The sequence below is a fragment of the Microcaecilia unicolor genome, chromosome 5, assembly GCF_901765095.1.
Source record: "Microcaecilia unicolor chromosome 5, aMicUni1.1, whole genome shotgun sequence".
Taxonomy (NCBI): domain Eukaryota; kingdom Metazoa; phylum Chordata; class Amphibia; order Gymnophiona; family Siphonopidae; genus Microcaecilia; species Microcaecilia unicolor.
Window position 1 is genome coordinate 136,710,173 of NC_044035.1, and position 21,133 is coordinate 136,731,305.

At 41.2% G+C, this 21,133-nt stretch overlaps 1 protein-coding gene across 3 annotated transcripts in view; it reads right to left on the reverse strand.

The window, feature by feature from the left end:
• Window positions 1-10,538: 10,538 nt before the first annotated feature.
• Window positions 10,539-21,133, reverse strand: part of LOC115470316 (LIM domain-binding protein 3-like) — a 132,618-nt gene continuing 122,023 nt past the window's right edge. For all 3 annotated transcript variants that reach the window (XM_030203359.1, XM_030203358.1, XM_030203357.1), the window contains one exon: window positions 10,539-13,295. In XM_030203359.1, the coding sequence (XP_030059219.1) occupies window positions 13,206-13,295 (90 nt within the window). In that variant the 3' untranslated portion in view covers window positions 10,539-13,205. The remainder of the gene's footprint in view (window positions 13,296-21,133) is intronic.

A 21,133-nucleotide genomic window follows, 5' to 3' on the forward strand; every position in this document is an offset into this window, starting at 1 on the left:
ATGCATACCAGAAGGTAAGACTGTCACAAGAACAGACTGTCCTAGCTGGTAATCCTATGTATATATTCTATGTGTTGCACACTCTTTAAAAGATTATCACTAACAACGATGAGCAGAAAGGATTTTGAAACTTTGTTCCACAGCAAGTTACCTTAATCGACCATTTATGTGACTATCTCCTTTTTACCCCCAACATTTTTGCATCACATTTTACCTTCCTCTTGAGAATGTAGGACTACAGTTCTGGAGAAATAAAAAAAGATATGCAGTCTTAGCCTTAAATCAGGGGAGGGGGAACGAGGTCCTCAGTCCCACCCATCTTTTACTTATTTGGCCCAAAGAACAAAACCCTCCCTTGTTGGGCTAAAACTGATCTGCAGGGTCTGGGTCATGCCTTTCCTAGGCTTTCCTTTTCATTCCTTTCCTTTCTTTCTCAGCTAATCAGCATGAATTTAGGCTGAGTATTAGATGTATGATGCACAAAGGAAACCCCTGTCTTGGAGGCATAATCCCTTTTTTAAAAGAAGACAAAGCAACATTTCAGGACTCTCAAGCCGTTTTCAATGGAAAGGACAAGAGGTCAGGAATAATTAGGGCGTAACGGTGATTAAGTCTCAAAGGTGAAACAGGCTTCATTTGTTCACCCTTCACATTGTCATTTTATGGAGCATTTGATCTCCAGTTCATTAACATTCTCAGCAGCTCATCTGTGTTGTAAAAGAAAAATTAACATTGCAAGTTTAAAATTCCTTTTGATGCAAAATAAAATGCCTATTTATATTTTAAAGCATCCTAGCCTTATCAATTATATTAATATACAAAATTAAAAATCTAAAACTCTTTTTAAATTTGTAAAAACAATTGCTTTTTTTTTTTTTTTTAAATTAGGATGAAGTTCAACTTATCCAGAAATGAGTTTATTAGCTCTTTCTGGTTTGTTTTTAAGTATTTCTGTATCTATTTTGCTTCATATTAGTGATACAATTCAAAAATCTAAAGCCGTCTATGAAAAATGATAGTAGATAAGGGTAATGTTGCAGAGCTACTAAATATCACAACCTTACAGCAGCAGATATGGGCCAAAATATTTTGTGTTCGTTTGACTTAAGATTTAACCCAGACAGACACTTCTGATGACAAAAAAATTAAGGGGATTTATAGGGGCATGTTCAGTTCTTCCACTTAATGCAAGCTTACAGTCAAAATCAAAATGTGCCTTAAGTGCAAAGGCTCTGGGGTAACTGTTAGGGGTGTTATCTAGCATTCACCCTACTGTTTCTGCATAGGTATGTTCCTTTTTGTGCTTTACTTTCAACTGCTATGAGCTTGGCTGTACCTATTGAAGTGGTGTTAGGGGAACCTGGGTTAACTACACATTTGATGGCATGTGCTGCTTACCACATGCTGATTCCAATGTGCAGTCCCCACCCAATCTCTGCCCATACCCTGTCCAGTCCCTGCCCTCTCCCATGCTAAGCAGTTAACACCAGACTTTTACCGAACAGGGGTTTTTAACACAAGCTAGATGCTAGTGCGGGCTGACAGGTAGTGTATCTTAGTAAATATGACCCATATTTCCTCATTCCTTCTCCCATCTACTTTTCAATCTGGTTATAACTTTTAGGGCTCCTTTTACTAAGATGTGGTAAGCCCAACGCGAGCTTAGCGCTCGCTATAATGGAAGCACCGCCAGGCTACTGTAGCAGCCTGGCGGCACTTCCCACCCCTACCACGCCGTCATTTCCGGTGCTACAAAAATTTATTTTTGTAGCACCGGACTGTACTTGGCGGTAATCGGGCAGTGTCATTCACTGCCTGGTTATCACCATTTTAGCACGGGAGCCCTTACCGTCACCTCAGTGAGTGGCGGTAAGGTCTCCCCCCCAGAAATAGCCACACAGCAAGTGCTTTACTTGCTACCCAGTCATTTCCTGGAGGAAAGCGAGACCTTCCCTTTTACCAGCTGCGGAACAAGGGGGGCCTCGGCGCCAGTGTAAAACGTGCCAACTCCAGCGCCGGCCCTCTTTTGCCGCAGCTTGGTAAATGGGGCCCTTAGCCAGGTAATAATGGTTGCCCAAGGCTGTTTTATGACTGTCCAAGAATGACTACAGGGAGGAATGACTAAAGATATGCAAACTGTAATCACTCCAATTAAATACTTTCAGCTAAAACTATGCAGCACTATTCTGTCTTAAAGTATGCATTAAAAATAATCATATAAACGGGCATCAAGGCAGCCTATTAGCAAAATGAGAACCAGCTACAGTCATCATGACAGTGGCTGCTTTTAAATGGAAAATTCCATATTTGCAATTATATCTGTTCAGTAAACAGTTTTCAGGGCGGCAGTGTTAGTCTAAAACAAAGCTAATGGCAGAACTGTCTTTCCAGAAAGCTTTTTCTCAGCAAGAAATTGTGCTCTTTCAATACGCAGTGAAAACAACAACAACAAAAAAACAACTGCTTTATCACTGATTCACCCTAAGAACTGTATTTTTCCCCATAAGTACTTAAATAGATGTCTTTACATTTCTGGATGTATCTACAAAGTAGAACTCAACTTATCAGCATCAACACTTATTTCACAATATTTTCATCATGAGTGCATAAATTTACAGTATATTTTTGTTATTATTTTTTTTCAGGATTATTTTAGGGGACTTATTTACAATTTCCATGTGGGAAATCTGGCATTTGCATGTGGGAAATCTGGCATTTGCATGTGGAAACATCATCCTCCTGTAAATTATGTTAGAAAGGGCTCAGTTTATGTGTTGATATAGTACATAATAGTTAGAAATTGTGAGGGGGTGTGTTTGGGCCTGGTTTGGGCGTGGTCTTGTTAGGTCAAATATCTACATGTGCATTTCCCATTTCATAAAAGGAATACATTTGCAGGACCTAATATTTCCACATAGGGATTTACAGCTGTTCTTTGGCTTGTACAGGTTTTTTAAAAATGCTCAGTTCGGCAGCCCTTTACAGGAGGGATTAAGGGCATTATCCTTTGTTTATTTCTTCCCCTAAATTGACTCTTCCCTGGCATCTTTGGCCAGGCCAGCTTTACTCTGATACAACCATATTTACAACCCCCACAGCAGGCATGGGTATACTGAAACACAATGTTAGTGTTGGTGTTGTTCCTGGTTCAGAGCCACTGAGATTTGCTGTGCAGCAATAAGATAAGGGGAAGAGCACTGCTGTTGATTTCAATATACATATTTCTATAGCAGTGAATTTTTAGACAGTTGGAAGGTTCGGAAGGTGTATTTTTTTTTTGAGAGTGTGATTTTGTGGATGAAGAGTCAAGCGATTTGGACAGTTCATAAGCAAGTTTGGACATTTTGGGCTACATTTAGTAAATGATGTCCAAATTTTGGTCCTGAAAAAAATTGGCAGCCAGCACTATTCTATAAAGGACACTCCGGAACAAGCACTCTTTATAGAGTAGCACTGGTTGCTGAATTCTGCGCCCAGCTTTGGGTATAAGGACTTATACCAGCTGAAATCAGGTGTAAACCCTGGCACACATCCATGGTATTCTATAATATTGTGTACAATTTTCTGGAATGCCCCTGACCTGCCCATGCCCCTCCTAAGGTAATGCCGAATTACAGTTGTGCACAGATACACACTATCCTTTAACTGGGCACGTAAGTGTATTTCCATGCTGATGTGCCATTTCAGCCCCATTTTGGCACCTTGTATCAATTGGAACACATTTCTGCGCTGAAATTTGTGATAGAATTAGCGCCTAACTTTATACACCATTTATAGAACTCTCCTGTTTCTGATGAAAGTACACAATGATATAAAAATTTGGTGCGGGCAAATGATACCGCTCCTTAAAATATATAACATAAAATTATAAAATGACACTATAAAACTGTGCAAAATAATACAAAACACACTAAGTTGATGCACTCTCAATGCAAAAATATTGTGGAATAAGAGATAGTGATTGTTCTACTTCACAGGAAAATATATTATTATACCCATAGAACATTAATTCCATTTTTAATATTTTGTATTGTTTACATTTCTGTGAACATTCAAGATTACAAATATGTCATGTCACCTTCAGAAAGAAACTCATTCTGATTAGTTTTTTTTTTCTGTCCAACTGAAGAGGGCTAATATGATTTTACATCTGCCCTTCTGGGGCCCTTTTACGGAAGTACGCTAAGCCCTAACGCAGGCTTGGTGCGCCAAAAAAGACAACACAGGATGTGTTAAACTGTCTTGGCATGTGCTAACTGAATAACATTGTCTTAATGAAGGAGCCCTTAGCTCTTCCTAAATAGTAGGCAGTAAGAGCTCACGCATTAAGGGCCCTGTTTACTAAGCAGTGTTATAGGCGTGTTAATGTTTTTAACGTGCGTTAACTATGTACACGTGTTAACCATGTATGTGCCTATAATATCCCTATAGGCACCTACATGGTTAGCGCTCGCGTTGTGTAGGCGCGCTAAAAACACTAACGCACCTTAGTAAACAGGGCCCTGAGTATTTGTGGTTTCTGCATGCTGATAACATTAATGCATGACGTGCAAATAAAAAAACTAAAAAATGCCCTATTTTATGGACACACTAGAAATGGGCTTAGGGGTCCTTTTTCAAAGGCACACTACTGTTTTTAGCGCGTCCATGAAATATGCATGTGCTAAACACTTGAGACTCCCATATATTCCTATGGGTGTCACTAGCATTTAGCTTGCACTAAAAACACTAGCAAGCCTTTCTAAGACCCCCTTAGTGCGTGGGACAGTCCTGTGTTAGGATGCGCTAAGCCCATTTCTTAGCACATCTTAGTAAAAAGGCCCCTGTTTGTAAGCTAACTGCTTTCCCTATGTATTAATATCAACCTCTAAAAGTATCCACTGATTTTTTTTTTTAAATTTAAGCTATCCTCATTGATATAGGTATTCCATGCATTTTTTTTTTTTACTTTCACTTCATCACTCTCACTACACCTTATTCCTAAAAAAGGAAAGCTTAGGAAAAACAAAAATGAAAGGCGCTTGTAAAAAGTCAACATTTCAGAAAATAGAAAAAGCTAAAACACTAGCACCACACTCGCATGCAGAAATGGCTCAAAATTCATAATAACTCTACTAATAAACATCCTTGCAAGGGAAATAAATAATCTTACTGTTATCTAACATTAGTTATTATCGAGTGTGCTTATTGCTAGAAATATACTCATACTATATAAAATGGACCTTCCTTAGTTTACAGAAACAAAAGAAGGAAAAAAAAAACAACAACCAGTTAAAGTTTTCCAAGATTCCTAAATCCTATAGAACCGAACCTCAATGAGTATTCGTGACTTAATTATTTCCTCTAAATTTGTGCCTAATCAAACACAGACAGCTCTCCAAATCTATTTGCAAAAATACTCATTGAAAACACTATTGTAAAATGCCACAGTAAAAGAAAAATACCTTGTGCTTCATGCTAATATAGGGATTTTTTTAAACTAAAGATTAGTGTTTGTTTTCTGCCACAAGAGTAATTTTGGGCTCATTTTACTAAGTGGGCTTACCACTCGCTAAACAGGAAGTAGCGCCGGGCTGCCGCAGCAGCCCAGTGGTACTTTCCACCCCTAGCGTGCCATCATATCCGGCGTTACAAAAATATATTTATTTTTGTAGCACCAGAGTGTACCTGGCGGTAATCGGGCAGTGCCACATGCTACCTGGTTACTGCCAGGTTAGCATGGGAGCCCTTACTGCCACCTCAATGGGTGACGGTAAGGGCTCCCCCTGAAATGGCCGCTCAGCAAGTGCTTTACTTGCCGCATGGCCATTTCCTGCTGGAAAGAGAGACATCCTTTTACCCACTGCGGTAAAAGGGGGCCTCGGCATGCGTGAAAAACATGAGCCGATGCCAGGCAGGCCCCCCCCCTTTTGCCTCAGCTTGGTAAAAGAGGCCCATTTATTCCTATGGGCCCTGCTGCAGATAATATGTACTAATCTTTAGTAAATGGCCCTCATGATTTCCTGGACTGAAATGTTAGTGAGTATATACATTAAATGTTATTTTACAGCAGATATCTATGCTTAGTCCAGGTTTCCCAAACCTGACTGGTAACCTTTCAGCCCAGCTGGGTTTCAGGCTCTTCACAATGAATATGCAATGTATCTCATGCATATTCAGTGTGGATATGCTAAAAACCCATGGGTGAAAAAGAGAACACAAACAGAAACTATAAGCTGTAATATTGTAAATAAAAACATATAATTTTCTGCAAAAGCATAATAGCATGGACGGTTGTCCTCTGTGCATATGCTCTTTCTATGTAACACTTAGGGCTCCTTTTACAAAGCTGCAGTAGTGATTCCTGGTACGGAAAATGTGATGAAGCCCTTTCAGTTCCTATGGGCTTCGTCAATTTGCCGCGTAGGAATCGCTACTGTGGCTTTCTAAAAGGAGCCCTTAAGCTTGTGAATTAAATACTAATGAAAGGGGGGGGGGGGGGAAGGGGAAAGGGAATGGGACTTGATATACCACCTTTCTATGGTTTTTTCAATTACATTCAAAGCGGTTTACATAGTATATACAGGTACTTATTTTAAACCTGGGGCAATGGAGAGTTAAGTGACTTGGTCAGAGTCACAAGGAGCTGCAGTGGAAATCGAACCCAGGTCCCCAGGATCAAAGTCTGCTGCACTAACCACAAACAACCTCTAAAGATCATATTGCACGTTTCATATTTTGTTTCCCACCTCTCTATGCTGTATTTATCCTTTCACTCTATATATGGTTCCGACCAGCAAAGAAGAGGAGGAAAAAATGATAGCACTAATGTTTTATTTTACATATTTTTTCAGTGTTTTAGTTCAGGTGTACTTAGGTGTCTCCTCTGCTTGGCTGTGAGTATAGCAAGAGGATGTTTAATTAAGAAAGACAGACTAAGGGGCCCTTTTACTAAGCAGCGGGAGGGCTTACGCGCAGGTAGAATGCGCCAAATCAACATTACAGCCCAGGTAGTGTGGACACCTGGTTGTAATTTTGAAGTTGGTGCGCTCTGTTTCTACCACGGGGAGCGTTCCCAGCAGTAATCGGCAGCTCGACCACAATAGTGCGCGCTGCATGGTACATAAGTATTGCCATACTGGGAAAGACCAAAGGTCCATCAAGCCCAGCATCCTGTTTCTAACAGTAGCCAATCCAGGTCACAAATACCTGGCAAGATCCCTAAAAAAGTACAAAACATTCTATACTGCTTATCCCAGAAATAGTGGATTTTCCCCAAGTCCATTTAATAATGGTCTATGGACTTCTCCTTTTTAAACTCCGCTAAGCTAACCATCTTTACCACATTCTCTGGCAACGAATTCCACATGAGTAGTGCATAAGCCCTCAGGCGGTAAATAGCTGTGTGCTACTTTTAATTTTAGTGCGCGGCCATTTACTGCCCCAATAAAAAACTTTTTTTTCCCAGTTGAGGTAAAAGGTAGCCTAGTGCGCACCAATTTCATGTGTCCAAACTACCACTGGCCACTTTTTACCGCAGCCTAGTAAAAGGGCCCCTACAATCTTAATTATAGCGAAACAAGCTATAAAATATATAAAGCAGGGAATGAGGACTGAGGCAGGATCACTGTCAATTCTTGCTATAACCATGTGATTTTTACCTATGCCCAGGGCGTCATTTCAGCTACTGTTTAAAAATAAGGTGCTTCCCACCCAATCCCCCAGTCCTGTCAGCCATTCACATCCATCTGTAACCTGTTCATTTATTCATATTATATTTCTCAAATAGACTCCTTAAGAGTTTCAGTCTCAATGCTCCAAGTCTGGACAGGGAATGCACCATTAAACTCAAGTTGTGGTACAGCAGCAGGAAATGACATCTGATTAAACAGTTCTCCTGCTACCAGCAGGGGGCACATGTTCAGGATGATTGAGAGGAAAAGTAATCATTGGTTGTGTTGAGCCCCAGGGATGGGAAAGGGAAGCCTGGGAATAATAGCATCAAAAGGTGTGATATCTTCTAAAGTAGGGTTATCATATGGCTCCAGAAAAAGGAGGACAGATTGAGCCAGTCTGGGTTTTACTTTCATTGCTTTCAAAATGGAAGCAAAACCCGGACTGGATCAATGTGTCTTCCTTTTTCTGGAGCCATATGGTAACCCTATTCTAAAGCAAAGCGAGAAGAAGGGAGAAGAGCATGAAGGATGGAGCGAGACACAGAATAGGGAAATATCGACTGAAGAGAGGGAGTGGGAAGGGGAAGAGGGTATGAGAAGGGGAAGAATGGAGAAAGGGCAGTTGAGGAGGAAACATTTGTCTGGAGGGAGGAAGGGAGCAGTTGTGAAAAGACAGAAGAGTATGTGGTGGGATGAAGGTATTGGGGGTGGTGGTGGGTGCCAAAGGGAAGAACGTCTAGAGGGAGGGAGAAACGGAGTAGGTGCTAAGTTAGGAAAAGAGTGTCTGGCGAAACAAGAGTGAAGGGTAAAGAGCCTCTGGTGAAGGGAAGAGAAAAAGAACCTGGAGGGGTGGAGAGATAGTGTAAAGGATCTGAAGAGGCTAGAAAGCAAAGCAAAAAGATAGGGGACTGAAGAAGGGGTGAGAGAATGTGGAAATGAGACTGGGGAGGAGTTGAAAGAGGAAGATTGCAAAGAAAGTCTGGGAAGACAGAAGGGAAGAAGTAGTGGGGGGGGGGGGGGGGGGGGAGGGGGAGAGATGTGTGTGTATGAGAAAGAGAGAGACTGTGCCAGGAAAAGTTAGTCCTCCCCATCCCCGATCACCTGTGTTGCCTACAGCTTGCTTAAGTTAACCATAGGCTGTGCAAAAAAAAAAAAAAAAAAAACAGTTCTGGCTACATCACTGTGAAATATTACCTTTAAATTAAAAAGTTTAAAACTCCAGCAAGGTAGTGCTAATGTCATAAAATGTCACAAACTGTTGCTAAATTCCACAACAAAGAATACGGTTCTATAGGTTAGTATAACAAAAAGTGTATTGTTCAAAAATATTAGAAAAGGTTTTGTTGCATTATAATGAATCATCAAGATTTCAGTAATCTATCATCCTCATATCAGCATCTTTTGTACAGTAGATTCTTTGTACTTTGTGATACATTTTATTGAACCAGTGCAAAAATGAGTAAATTATCAACAGTTAGGGCCCACAGGAATAAAATGGGCCCTGTGGCAGAGAATGAGCTAATGGTTAATAAATGAAGAAATTTGTTGGATGTGGCTAAAAGTCACTTCTTCAAATACATCTGTTAAAAGGTATCATAACCCTGCAACAATCTCCTTTTGTCTGGTAATATATTTCTAGAACCCTTTTATACAATGGCTCACACAAATGCAAACCATGGCATGTGGGATGTTGAAGGAATAAGCCAGCTCTAAACCGGACACAATTTGAGCTGAGCCTGGCCCCTATTTCCACTGCAGTGAATGTGTTGTGGCATAATAGATAATAAAGATGGGGCCACTGGAAGATTCCAGAAATATTTATCACAAGGGTTCTCATCCCAGCCCTCAGGACACACCTAGCCAGTCAGGTTTCCAGGATACCCACAATGAATATGCATGAGATAGATTTGCATGCCCTACCTCCATGGTATGCAAATTTATCTCATGCATATTCATTGAGTGTATCCTGAAAACCTGACTGGCTAGGTGTGTCCGCAGGACTGGGTTGAGAACTCCTGATTTATAACAATTATAATGAAAATGCAAAACTGATTTCGGAATAATCTTTAGCTGTAATTTTGTGCTATTATTTTGCAACAGGAATAGAATGATTCAGCTAGTCTCCTCACAATGGTAGTTTAGTCTTCAGGTTTCCTTGATCAGCTTCAGGGAGGACAGCTTGGAGCCCGATACAATAGAGGAGCCATTCCCAGTCCAGTCCTTGGAGCACACCTTGTCCTATTGGGTTCTCAGGATATCCACTATGAATATTCATGAGTTAGATTTGCATGCAATTGAGGTGGTGCATACAAATCTATCTCATGCATAGTCATTGTGGATATCTAGAAAACCAGATGGGACTAGGTGTGCCCTGAGGACTGGGTTGGGAATGGCTGCAATAGAGATTCTAAAACTTCCCAACGTAGAAAACTTCAATTTAAACATATGTAAAATCCAGGAAAAAAAATATTTAAAAAAATTGTAAAATGAGAAAGGTTTCAAAAAGTGCAACTTTAATGCACTTATGTTTTTCCACTGGTCCTGGAAATATATCAGAATGAGATAAATATCCTGGTAGCTTAGGGGTCCTTTTACTAAGCCGCGTGTCTATGCGTGCCCAATGTGCGCCAAAATGGAGTTACCGCCTGACTACTGCGTGGCTCTTGCAGTAATTTCATTTTTAGCGCATGTCCAATACGCGAGTCTGGAAAATATTTTTTATTTTCAGGCGCATAACAGATGTGCGCCAAGTGGCATTTGGTGCACGTAGGTCATTACCGTCCGGTTACCGCATGAGTCTTTACCGCTAGGTCAATGGCTGGTGGTAAGGTCTCAGACTCAAAATGGACGCGCGGCAATTTTTGCCACACGTCCACTTTTGGCAAAAAATTTTTAAAAGGTATTTTTTACAGGCGCGCTAAAAAATGGATTGTCGCGCACCCAAAACGTGCACCTACTCTACCGCAAGCCATTTTTCAGGGCGCCTTTGTAAAAGGACCCTTTAGAGAGGAAGGTTGTGCCTTCAGCTTTGCCCTCCTTAGAGTCTCTTATCAAGCCGCAATAGCGGTTCCTTCGTGGCAATGCCGACGGAGCCTATTCAAAGTGAATGGGCTTTGTCGGCATTGCCGCACCAGGAGCCACTAGCGTGGCTTGATTAAAAGAGGCCCTTAGTTTATAGTCAGTAGGCTACAACTTTAAATGTTGACATCCCCAATGAAAAGAAGACACTCCCACAATTAATCAGTGCAGTGTGCCTCAGTATTTTCCTGGAAATATATCCAGCTAGTCAGATTTCTAGAACTGTCATAGTAAATATGCATGATGTTGATTTGCATACACTGGGTCTCTAATGTATGCAGATCTTTCTCATTCATATTCATTATAAATATTGTGACAGCCAGATCTAAACTGTCCTCCCTGCGCAGTCCCCCCTCTACACTTTGCCTCTTCCTTTTTCTACCATTGCTCTAATGGCCCCACTGTAACTGTACCAGTTCCTAAGATGCGATAAAAAAGATGTTGGTTCTTTTCTTGATTATCTAAAGGTTGCTCCTATTCCACGGAGCCTTTCCTCCTCTAAAAAAAGAAAACAAAACAAAGTCCTGTGAAAGACTTATCAAAGATTTTACTGCCTAAGAAAGAATGCTATGTCAATTTAAAAAATATATTTATAGGATTCCAAGCTCCTATGCAAGAAAATAGTGTTTCTTCAAAAAGGCCCACGTCCTGCCTTGAGAACCAGCAGAGTCACCAACTAGCTTCACTTTTTCAGCATAGACTAATTCTGGTTTTATTCTATTTATTGCTTTATCTGCATGAGGCCTGCAGGCAGTTGGTAACCTTAAGAACGTTTTTATCATCATTTTCAGGGTTTCAATTAACTTTTTTGTGTGAAGGTCATGGAGAGCCCCACCTTATTTCATTCAAACTGCCTTAAGAGATCCCAAATACCAATCAGAAATTTTTTGGTAAATCAATAATTTACCTAGTATCTTTCCAAGATGCTTCAGCGAGTGGCAATAAGGGTTCAACTTACTCTACTGGTGATTGGGGGGGGGGGGGGGGGCTTTCTTTGGACTTTTGCTTGTTGATCTGCTGATTTACTCAGACACATATACATTTGACAGGTGCTGTAAATGCCCGAGATTTTCTGCAAAATGCAGAAAGAGTGTAACCAAAATACGATACATTCAAAGAATATGCATTAGTTAAAATTCTACAAAATGTAAAGACTGCTGTCAGCAGCCTCATCCCTGGATGGTATGGTATACCTCCCCCTTCCCCATCCCCTCAGTTTGGTTGCTATAAAATCGAAACTGAGTGTAGTACAAGTAAATAGCCCAATCAGGAAGTGCTTTCCATTTACAGAAGGGAAAAAAAGGAAGAATGAAGCAGCAAGTGATATCTGTCTCCTCCTTCTTATTTAGAATTATTGTGGGAAAGGGGTTTGTTTTGTTTTCAAGTAGACAGGTGAGTTAAATTAATCCTACCTGCCTTAGGGCCCTGTTTACTAAGGTGCATTAGTATTTTTAGCCCGTCTACCCTTAGCACATGCGCTAACCATGTAGGTGCCTATAGGGATATTGTAGGCACGTACATGGTTAATGCGTGTATATGGTTAACGCACGTTAAAAATGTTAACGCGCCTATAACTCTCCTTAATAAACAGGATCCTTAATCAGTCACACTGCCATGTTCTTTTCTTCCTGTACCTGGATCACTGAGATAAAATATTTGCCCACATTGTATCCTGCCTTGCAAAGTTTTTTTTTTTTCTTTTGGCAAGGAGAGACTTCAAGCTAGTCCTGGTTTTCTGAAGACCCTTCCTGTTGCAATTTGATACCCGCAGGTCCAGGTTGAATTGGAAGAAGCAGAACTCCAAATGCAAGTTCTCAAACGTTTCAGAACATGGATGGCCTAGGCCTCTCCTAGCTTCACATATTCTCTCCTCTCTATTCTGACTAGCTCTGAGCATGGCACCTGTTCTGGGAGTTTAATGCTCAAAGAGACAGTACCATCATATAAACAGAGGAGTAGCACTTCCTTTTATGGTGAGGATACCATGACCTCCTTCTCTTCCTTTGGTATAACTACCCACTAAAGAGCTCTAAAAATACACTACAGCTAATATTTTGCCACAACAGTTGATTCCTGTCTCAGCGATTAATAATTTCTTTGTTTGTATGAACTGCAGGAAGGCCACAGTTCAAGGCTGGTCTGTTCCAAAATCATATTTTCAGATATCCTCTTTCTATATAAAATTGTAAATTTAATCTTCTCTTCTGATTTATAATTCCATTTGAATGTTTCAGTCTCAGAAAACCAGCCTTCAATCGTGTGTTTGTGCCTTGCTATAATCACATACATTTACATAGTTTGCATCTTAAAGAGACCCAGTTTATATTTCACAAGCATTAAATGCATCCTATGATGATGATTATTATTTTTTTTTGTAAATTAGTTTTATTTGCAGATATCCATTCCTTTTCCACAATCACTCAGCCAGTTGCCCGTCTGCTCTTTGGTGCCATGGGACGTCCAACTCTCACTTTAGACATTGACGGCGTGGGCATGCTTCTTACACAGAGGCTTATCTTTCTTGGAATAAAAGGGCTGGCCTTCTAGATTCACATGGCATACCTGACATAGAGAAAAATAAAACATAAATGGTTTTGCGTGGGATGAACCATAAGCCTTGGCAGACAAATTCTACTGTAAAAATGGAGGTTCCGAGCTGGCTAAGATATTCCTCATTGGTCAGATCCATCTGTATGGATATGTAAGCAAAGCCCAATATAAACAGAAAGGTACTGTACCCCCAATCATGATACTAATATGTATAGACAGCACTCACTGACTGGTTTTTTTTACATGTTTTACAGTAGGATGCCCGCAAATTGTTATTTCCTTTAGTTGGTTCCATACCATTGACAAATATATGGTACAATTTCATTTTGTTTCAATTTCTGTTACCTTTGATTCTCTTCTGAAACACAAAAGCCATATGTACGCTAGGTATAAAAGGTTTTCAGGGTAACAGTGCATGTGTATCTAGCTTTATACAAGCGTTCACATAGTTGTCTCAGTTCCAGAGTATTGAAGGCTTGAGGGCAGGGAGGCTAAGCATTCAAGGCAATTTAAAGTAAAAATAGAGATCAAATCACTTATCAATATAACCTGATATTTTTATGCTCCAATGATCAATTCCCTGCGCTGTTCCGAAACAGTGCCTTAAAAATAGAGCTGGAACAGCGAAGGGAATTAACTTCCCAATGATCAATGCCAATAACATGCAAATTTAGGTGCGTTATTAGCATTGGTCATGGGGGGGGGGGGGGGGGGAGTGCAGGAGGATTATGCCTGGGCATGCGCTCTGGCACAATTCTCCCACATTTGTTTGACAGATCCGGGCTATCAAAAGCCTGGACCTGTCAAACACAGGAGGTCCATGGTGCCACAGAACCCCTCCCAAAAGCAAGGTCCTGGTGGCCTAGTGCATCCCCCCAAGTCCCCTCCCCAAACAGCAACACAGGGGCCTGGAGGTCTGGCGGACCTCCAGCCACCCAACCCTCCTCCTCCATCACCCACAAGGTATGGGAGAGGGGGCCACTATTCCACCAGGGTGAGTGGGGGTGGGATGTGTAGCCCACTGGGCCACCAGTGATTTTGTTTTGGTGTAGGGGAGGTTAGGGGGGCTAGAGAGCCACTGGACCTCCTTCTCCCTGTGCCCTTGTGTCGGGGGGAATCGGGGGGGGGGGGGCTAGAGGTTTGCCAGACCTCCATTCCCCTGTGTTGCTATCTGGGGGGGGGGGGGGCTTGGTGGATGCTAGACCACCAGGGTGGGTGGGGTGTAGCCCACTGGGCCACTAAGGATTTTTTTTTTTTAGTGTTGGGGGGTTGGGGGGGGGGCTGGAGATCCACCAGATCTTCAGCCTCCGATGCCCCTGTATTGGGGAGGGGCTCGGGGATTCTAGGTCCACTGGACCTCCTGCGCCCTGTGTAGTCTGGGGGAGGGGGGTTGTGGGGGCTTGGAGGGCATCCGCGTTTGGTTCTGAGTATCAGCCTGTGAAGGTCACAGATTTTATTATATATTTATATTTTTTCACACACTAACCAGAATTTTGAGCCTCCTGTTTTTTTTTTTGCCAACTTTAATTTAAGACTTCACTTAACTCTGTTTTGGAAAGTTCAATCTTTTCTAACTTATGACGCCCTTAACACAATTTGTGTTCCCTATATATGAAAGTACCTCCAGACTTGAATGCAGAAGACTTTCTGACCTCCCAAAAGTCTACTGTAATTGAAACCTTGTCTCTACTTAGGACTGTTAAAAACAATATTTATTGTTAAACATCACAAGGAGAAACAGTTTAGCGAGCTGTGCTGGTAAAACACCATCTACTGTATGTTGATTATTCCCTGTGTTAATCATAGTCTGAAAAGGCTCTTATTTACTCAAGTTACACAAAGTTTTTTGCACAAGTCAGAATATTAAGTAGATCAGAGCCACCCCACCCACCCTTAGCGTGCAGCTTCAAACACTATCAAACTGAATAATTTACAACTAGCAACTCAGCCCCTGTACACTAAAGCAAAAATCTCATCTCAGGCCTCCTGCATTAGGGATTCTGCATTTAACTCACATCTTTTATCAGAAGTTGTTCAAGATGAATTATGATCAGGTACAAGGTATCTTCCTGTCCCTGGAGGGTTTACAATTTACAAAGCTGCAGTAGAAAGTGGCCTTAGCGGGCCCTAATATGGGCCATTTCTACCACAACTGGAAAAATGGACGATTTTCCATTTTATGAATTAATGGCCATGCGCTAATGTTGCAATTAGCGTACGGTCAAAATAAAAATTAGCACGTAAGCCACCTATTTTGTAGGCAGTAAGGGCTCACGCGCTAATCACTTATCGTGCGGTAGTGTAGATGTGCTAATTGAGTAGCACAGAAATGCCCATTCTGTCTCCAGATATGCTCCCTCAGCCAAAAAATAAAAAATATTTTTTAGTGTGTGGGTAGCGCACGCCCCGCGATAAGCCCTTTAAGCGTGCTTACCGCAGCTTAATAAAAGGATGTGTAAATTTGTACTTGAGGCAATGGAGAGTTAAGGGGAAAGGGAAATGGGACTTGATATACCACCTTTCTGGGGTTTTTGCAACTACATTCAAAGTGGTTTACATATATTCAGGTACTTATTTTGTACCAGGGGCAATGGAGGGTTAAGTGACTTGCCCAGAGTCACAAGGAGCTGCAGTGGGAAGGAATCAAACTCAGTTCCCCAGGATCAAAGTTCACTGCACTAACCACTAGGCTACTCCTCCACTCGGGGACTTGCCCATGATCACAAGGAACATCAGTGGGATTTGAACCCTGGCTTCCCAGGTTCTCAGCCCATTAACAGGGTCTTGTCTTAAACTTCTCCCTTGATTCTATAGCAAATTCCCTACTGTGTTAAAAGTAGTCCTACATTTGTTTAAGAGCTTCCAGTTACAAGTCTGCCATTCAGAGAAACAAAATACATTAATAGTTTGAGTCTAGAGAGGTGCTTCTCAATCCTCACCTGGAGGCACACATAGCCAATTAGGTTTTAAGAATTTGCATGATGAATATGCATGAGACATATGCATGAGACAAACTTGCATATAGGAGAGGCACCATTGCCGGGATTCTATATATGACTCCTTAATTTCTGCATGGAAATCAAAGTATATTCTATAACAACGTGCGTAACTTAATTGGTTAACTAGCTAATCAGCACTGTCAATTGGTTGTTAGCAAGCAATTATCTGCACCAATGGGCATTAAGATTTATGTGCACAACTCGCTAAGCTTATTCTGTAACAATGCACCTAAATTCTAAGTCGCATAGATGAAAAGGGGGTGTGGCCATGGACGAGGTGTGGGCGTTTCTAAAATCTATGCACGTTGTTATAGAATACACCTACTCTGTGCCTAATTTAGGCGTTGGGATTTATGCCAAGTAAAACATGGCGTAAATGGCCGTGACTACATTTGGTTGCATGGAGAGGTGCTCAACATGATTCTACATACCTCACGGAAATTTAAACCTATTCTTTAAAATGTAGGTGTACTTTTACAGAATAAACCTAGGCGTATTTTTTAATTTCCGTATGGAATTTTCAGGCGCCATATATAGAATCTAGCTTCATATGTTGTTCTGTACTAATGCAAACCTGCCTCAAGATTTAGGCAAAATCATGCTCCTCCCCTGTGAACACCCCTCTGACAATCATGTGCTAAGCCATTTTAGCAGGTAATTATAAAATACTGCTTAGGCGCGTTACTGCCATTTATGTGCATAAGTCTGCAATTAACCACGTGGATGGCAGTATTCTATACATTTTTGTGCACAAACGCTTAAATGTGTAGGTAAACTGTTATAGAATGAGGGGGTGTTTGCAAATCTGTTCCACGTATATTCATTGTGATAATCCTGAAAACTACTCGAAGGAGAGGGAGGAGAAGCACTGCTCTAGAGGAACATATCTGAGGACTTCTACTTGATGTTGCTCTCTTACCAAGTTAATCAGGTAATCATTAACTGACCATTTATGTATTTAAAATATTTATATGACGCTTCTGCATACAATCAAAGGTACTTACATAGCTAAATAACAGCTAATATCCCTCATGTGCCAAAGTGCTCAAATGCAGTAATTGCAAGTCCAGGAGGTGAAATTATAGACTGGTGCTCACATATGTTATGGGGGAAGTTTTCAAAAATATGTGGGTAGTTGCAAAGTTCATGGGTTATTTTACTCAGAAGCTTGGCAATTGTCCTTAAATGAAAAGTGTACACAGACTTTCAATTTCAATTAGAAAAGCAATACCTGTCAATAGTTTTCCCCTTCAAAATAACATGTGTTTTCATCTAAGCTAATCCACCTCCTTTTCCCATGGCTAAAAGTACACTTTATTGATTTCTGTGCATACTTTTACCCATGTACAGGATTGACAGTTTTCAGTAGCCTATGCAAGAATATGGCTTCTGAAAACTGTTCTTCTCTGAGATAAAACTGGAGGCCTAGGTACCTACCCCACAGGGCTTAATTTGCAGACAAAAAGGAAATGGAACTGGGGAAGGGTCAGGGCCAGGGCTAGGAGCAAAAGGAATAGAGGGGCTGGATTAGGCAGCAGAACAATGAGGTTTAATTGACAGGAGATGGCGGGAGTTTGCCACCATACAAAGTTTGAGTGTATTAAGATGGCAGCAGCTGTGTAGGGAAGCAACTAAACCTCCTTGGGTGTAGATGGCTTCAACCTTGTCACATGACACCATCTCCTGTTAATCAAACTTCCTTGCAGCAAAATGACTTAGCTGCTCTGTTCTAGGCTCCGCCCCTTCCTCTCTCACTCCAGCTGGCTTCCTGGAAGGGAAGAGCTGGAGCAAAGCATGCCTGATGATGCTCTGGAGACTGAAAAATGGTGGAATTATATTCTAGGCTATTCCCCCCAGGAATTAAGCCCTGCTACCCCATCTCTATTATTCACTGTATCATTTGGGCTGACTGACTTAATCGTGCAAAGCTCACGCTTAGATTGAGAGCACTGTGCACACTGAAAGAACAATAGATAGTTTAAAATAATATATGGAGCATGTCAAACTTTTGCCAAATGATCAACTTCTCATTAGGACTAAATACATCACAACTATAAAACTTTATTAGAAGTAGGAATGGAGTCTATATTAGTCTGTGAAAAAATGAAATTAGATAAAGAGGCTGACTTAGATTTAGTGTCTGTCACAGAGATATGATACTCAAGAGACGGATGACTGGGGCATATTTATACTGGGCTATAATCTATTCAGGAAGGACAGGACAAGAATTAAGGGTGAAGGAATGGTGGAATAAAAAAAAATGATATTAAAGCAACAGAATTGCAGGGTGTATGAGACACTGAGGGTTAATTTGGAAAGAGGGAATTGAATATATTTTTATATTGCTGTGATATGCAGACTTCCCTCACAGGCAGAAGAGAGATTTAATTGATGGCATTTACAAAATTGCTATGAAAAGGGAGATTCCAGTCTGCTGGATGTTGATTGGGACATCCTGTAATCCTGGGGGAATTTGTTCAGAGTTCCCCACCTGCACAGAATTTTGTACTTCCTATGCCTAATTCTGCTCAAGCACCGGCATTGGCAGCTTTCCTGCATTCCTATTCTCTCTTTCTACCCGATCCCACAGCAAGAAGAAGTGGCACATTGTATACACTAGGCCATGTCTTCCTCCTCTGCCATCATAGGTACGTCTAGCTCCATCTCTGGCCGTCTTCAAATCTAAGCTAAAAGACCACCTTTTTGATGCTGCTTTTAACTCCTAACCCTTATTCACCTGTTCAGAACCCTTATTTTATCATCCTCACTTTAATATTCCCTTATCTCTTGCTTGTCCTGTTTGTCATAATTAGATTGTAAGCTCTGTCGAGCAGGGACTGTCTCTTCATGTTTAAGTGTACAGCGTTACATATGTCTAGTAGCGCTATAGAAATGATAAGTAGTAGTAGTTGTCTGCTTATTTGATCTGCGTAGGCCTCTGTACAGCTGCACAGTTCAAAAGAGCAGTTGGGCCTAGGACAACAGAGGAGGATGTGGCTCAATGTGCAGCTGTTCACCTTCTCCTTCTCTTGCTATGCAATCAGGGCAGGTAGGGAAGAAAGACCAGGAGGTGCCATAGGGGGAGGGGGGTCTGGAATAGGCTGTGCCATGGTGGTGTGTCACTGTAGAAAGAATTTGGGTGCCAGGGGTGTATGGGTACAGAATAAGTTTTGGGGTCTGATATAAGTGTGGGATGGGGGAAAATCAAGCTTTGTGGTGTTACAAGTGGATTGGGGATTAAGTTTGATGGACGTGCCATGGGGCTAAGAGCACAGCGAGCTTTACAGTGTGCCTTGGGAGTGTGGGAACCAACTTGATGGTGTGCCTGGGGGTGTGTGAAGGAGCATAAAGAAGGTGAGGTGGGGTGTGTGCCTGGGAAGGAAGAAGGAGAGTTGGGGATCTGTGTGTATAGGGCAGGGAAAACGATGTAGAAATGGGGTTATATGTGTGGGAGGGGGAGAAAGGAAGAGAGGTGGGGTTATATGTTTGAGAAGAAGGAGAAAGAAGGAATGTGTGTGGGAAGGGGAGACCTTGGAGACAAAGGGCTCCTTTTACAAAGCCATGGTAGTGATTTCCACACTGCAACTGTAACGAGGCCCACAGGAATCAAATGGGTTTCATCGCATTTGCTGCACCAGGAATCACTACCGCTGCTTTGTAACAGGAAAATACTGTGCTCAGATTTTTTACACAAACTTTTAAATTTCTTCCTTTTTTTTTTTTTTTTTTTACTTGTTGCACAGAATCCCCCCCCCCCCACCTCCCCCAAATTAATCCTAGCTCCTGTATGGTATTGCCTTGAAGTAGGGAAATCCTGGATTTTCTACAAAGACAGCTCTTCTAGCAACTGGTAATAGAACCAGTGCAGGATGGTGGGATAATAGACCTGGTGCTTACTGTAAACAGTAAAGAAAACAAAGTTTTAGTTTTAGTTTTACCCCTGTGGCGCAGGAGGAGCTGTCCTGAGCATCTCCACAGCACTCACAACAGTGAATGGAGTGGAACCGGAAAATGTAAAATGATTGATTACCCTTTCAAAAAAGTACAAGGACTAAGGGACACTCAATGAAGTCACTAAGTAGTAAGTTACTAAGCCTCAGTTACAGTATATGATGTAGCAAATCATATACAAACAGCTTTTGAGTTATTTTTGCTTTTTCTAGTAACTTGTATTTTCATGCTTTTTTTCCTAGGTTAACTCCTTTTGAATATTGTCCTTTGAATTCATTGTATATCTTAGTCTGATATATCACTTTTTCTTTTCTTTCTATGATATTATTTCCATAGCTTGTTCCCAAAGGAAACGGTTAATGCACTCTACTTTTTTGAATTAATGTTTTTGATATTTGACATATTTTTAGCCCAAGCATGAGTTTTAAGTCCTGACTTATTACAGTCATCTTAACACTGTTGCAGCTGTGAATTCCTTCACAAAGCTTTTATGTTTTTTATGTTTAGCGTTGATCGTGTAAGTGTACGAGAAGCATGCTATTTTATCTGCAGCTACAAAACATACTGTTTGCTGTTATGTCAGTATTAACTACTCTAAGGGTTTCATAGCCCTGAATCAACTCCTGGAGGGTATAGCAACTTTTGGAAATGTTACATAAGTACAAAAGTATTGCCATACTGGGAAAGACCAAAGGTCCATCAAGCCCAGCATCCTGTTTCCAACACTGGCCAATACAGGTCACAAATACCTGGCAAAATCCCAAAAATGTACAAAATATTTTATACTGCTTATCCCAGAAATAGTGGATTTTCCTCAAGTCCATTTAATAATGGTCTATGGACTTTTACTTTAGGAAGCCGTCCAAACCTTTTTAAAACTCTGCTAAGCTAACCGCCTTT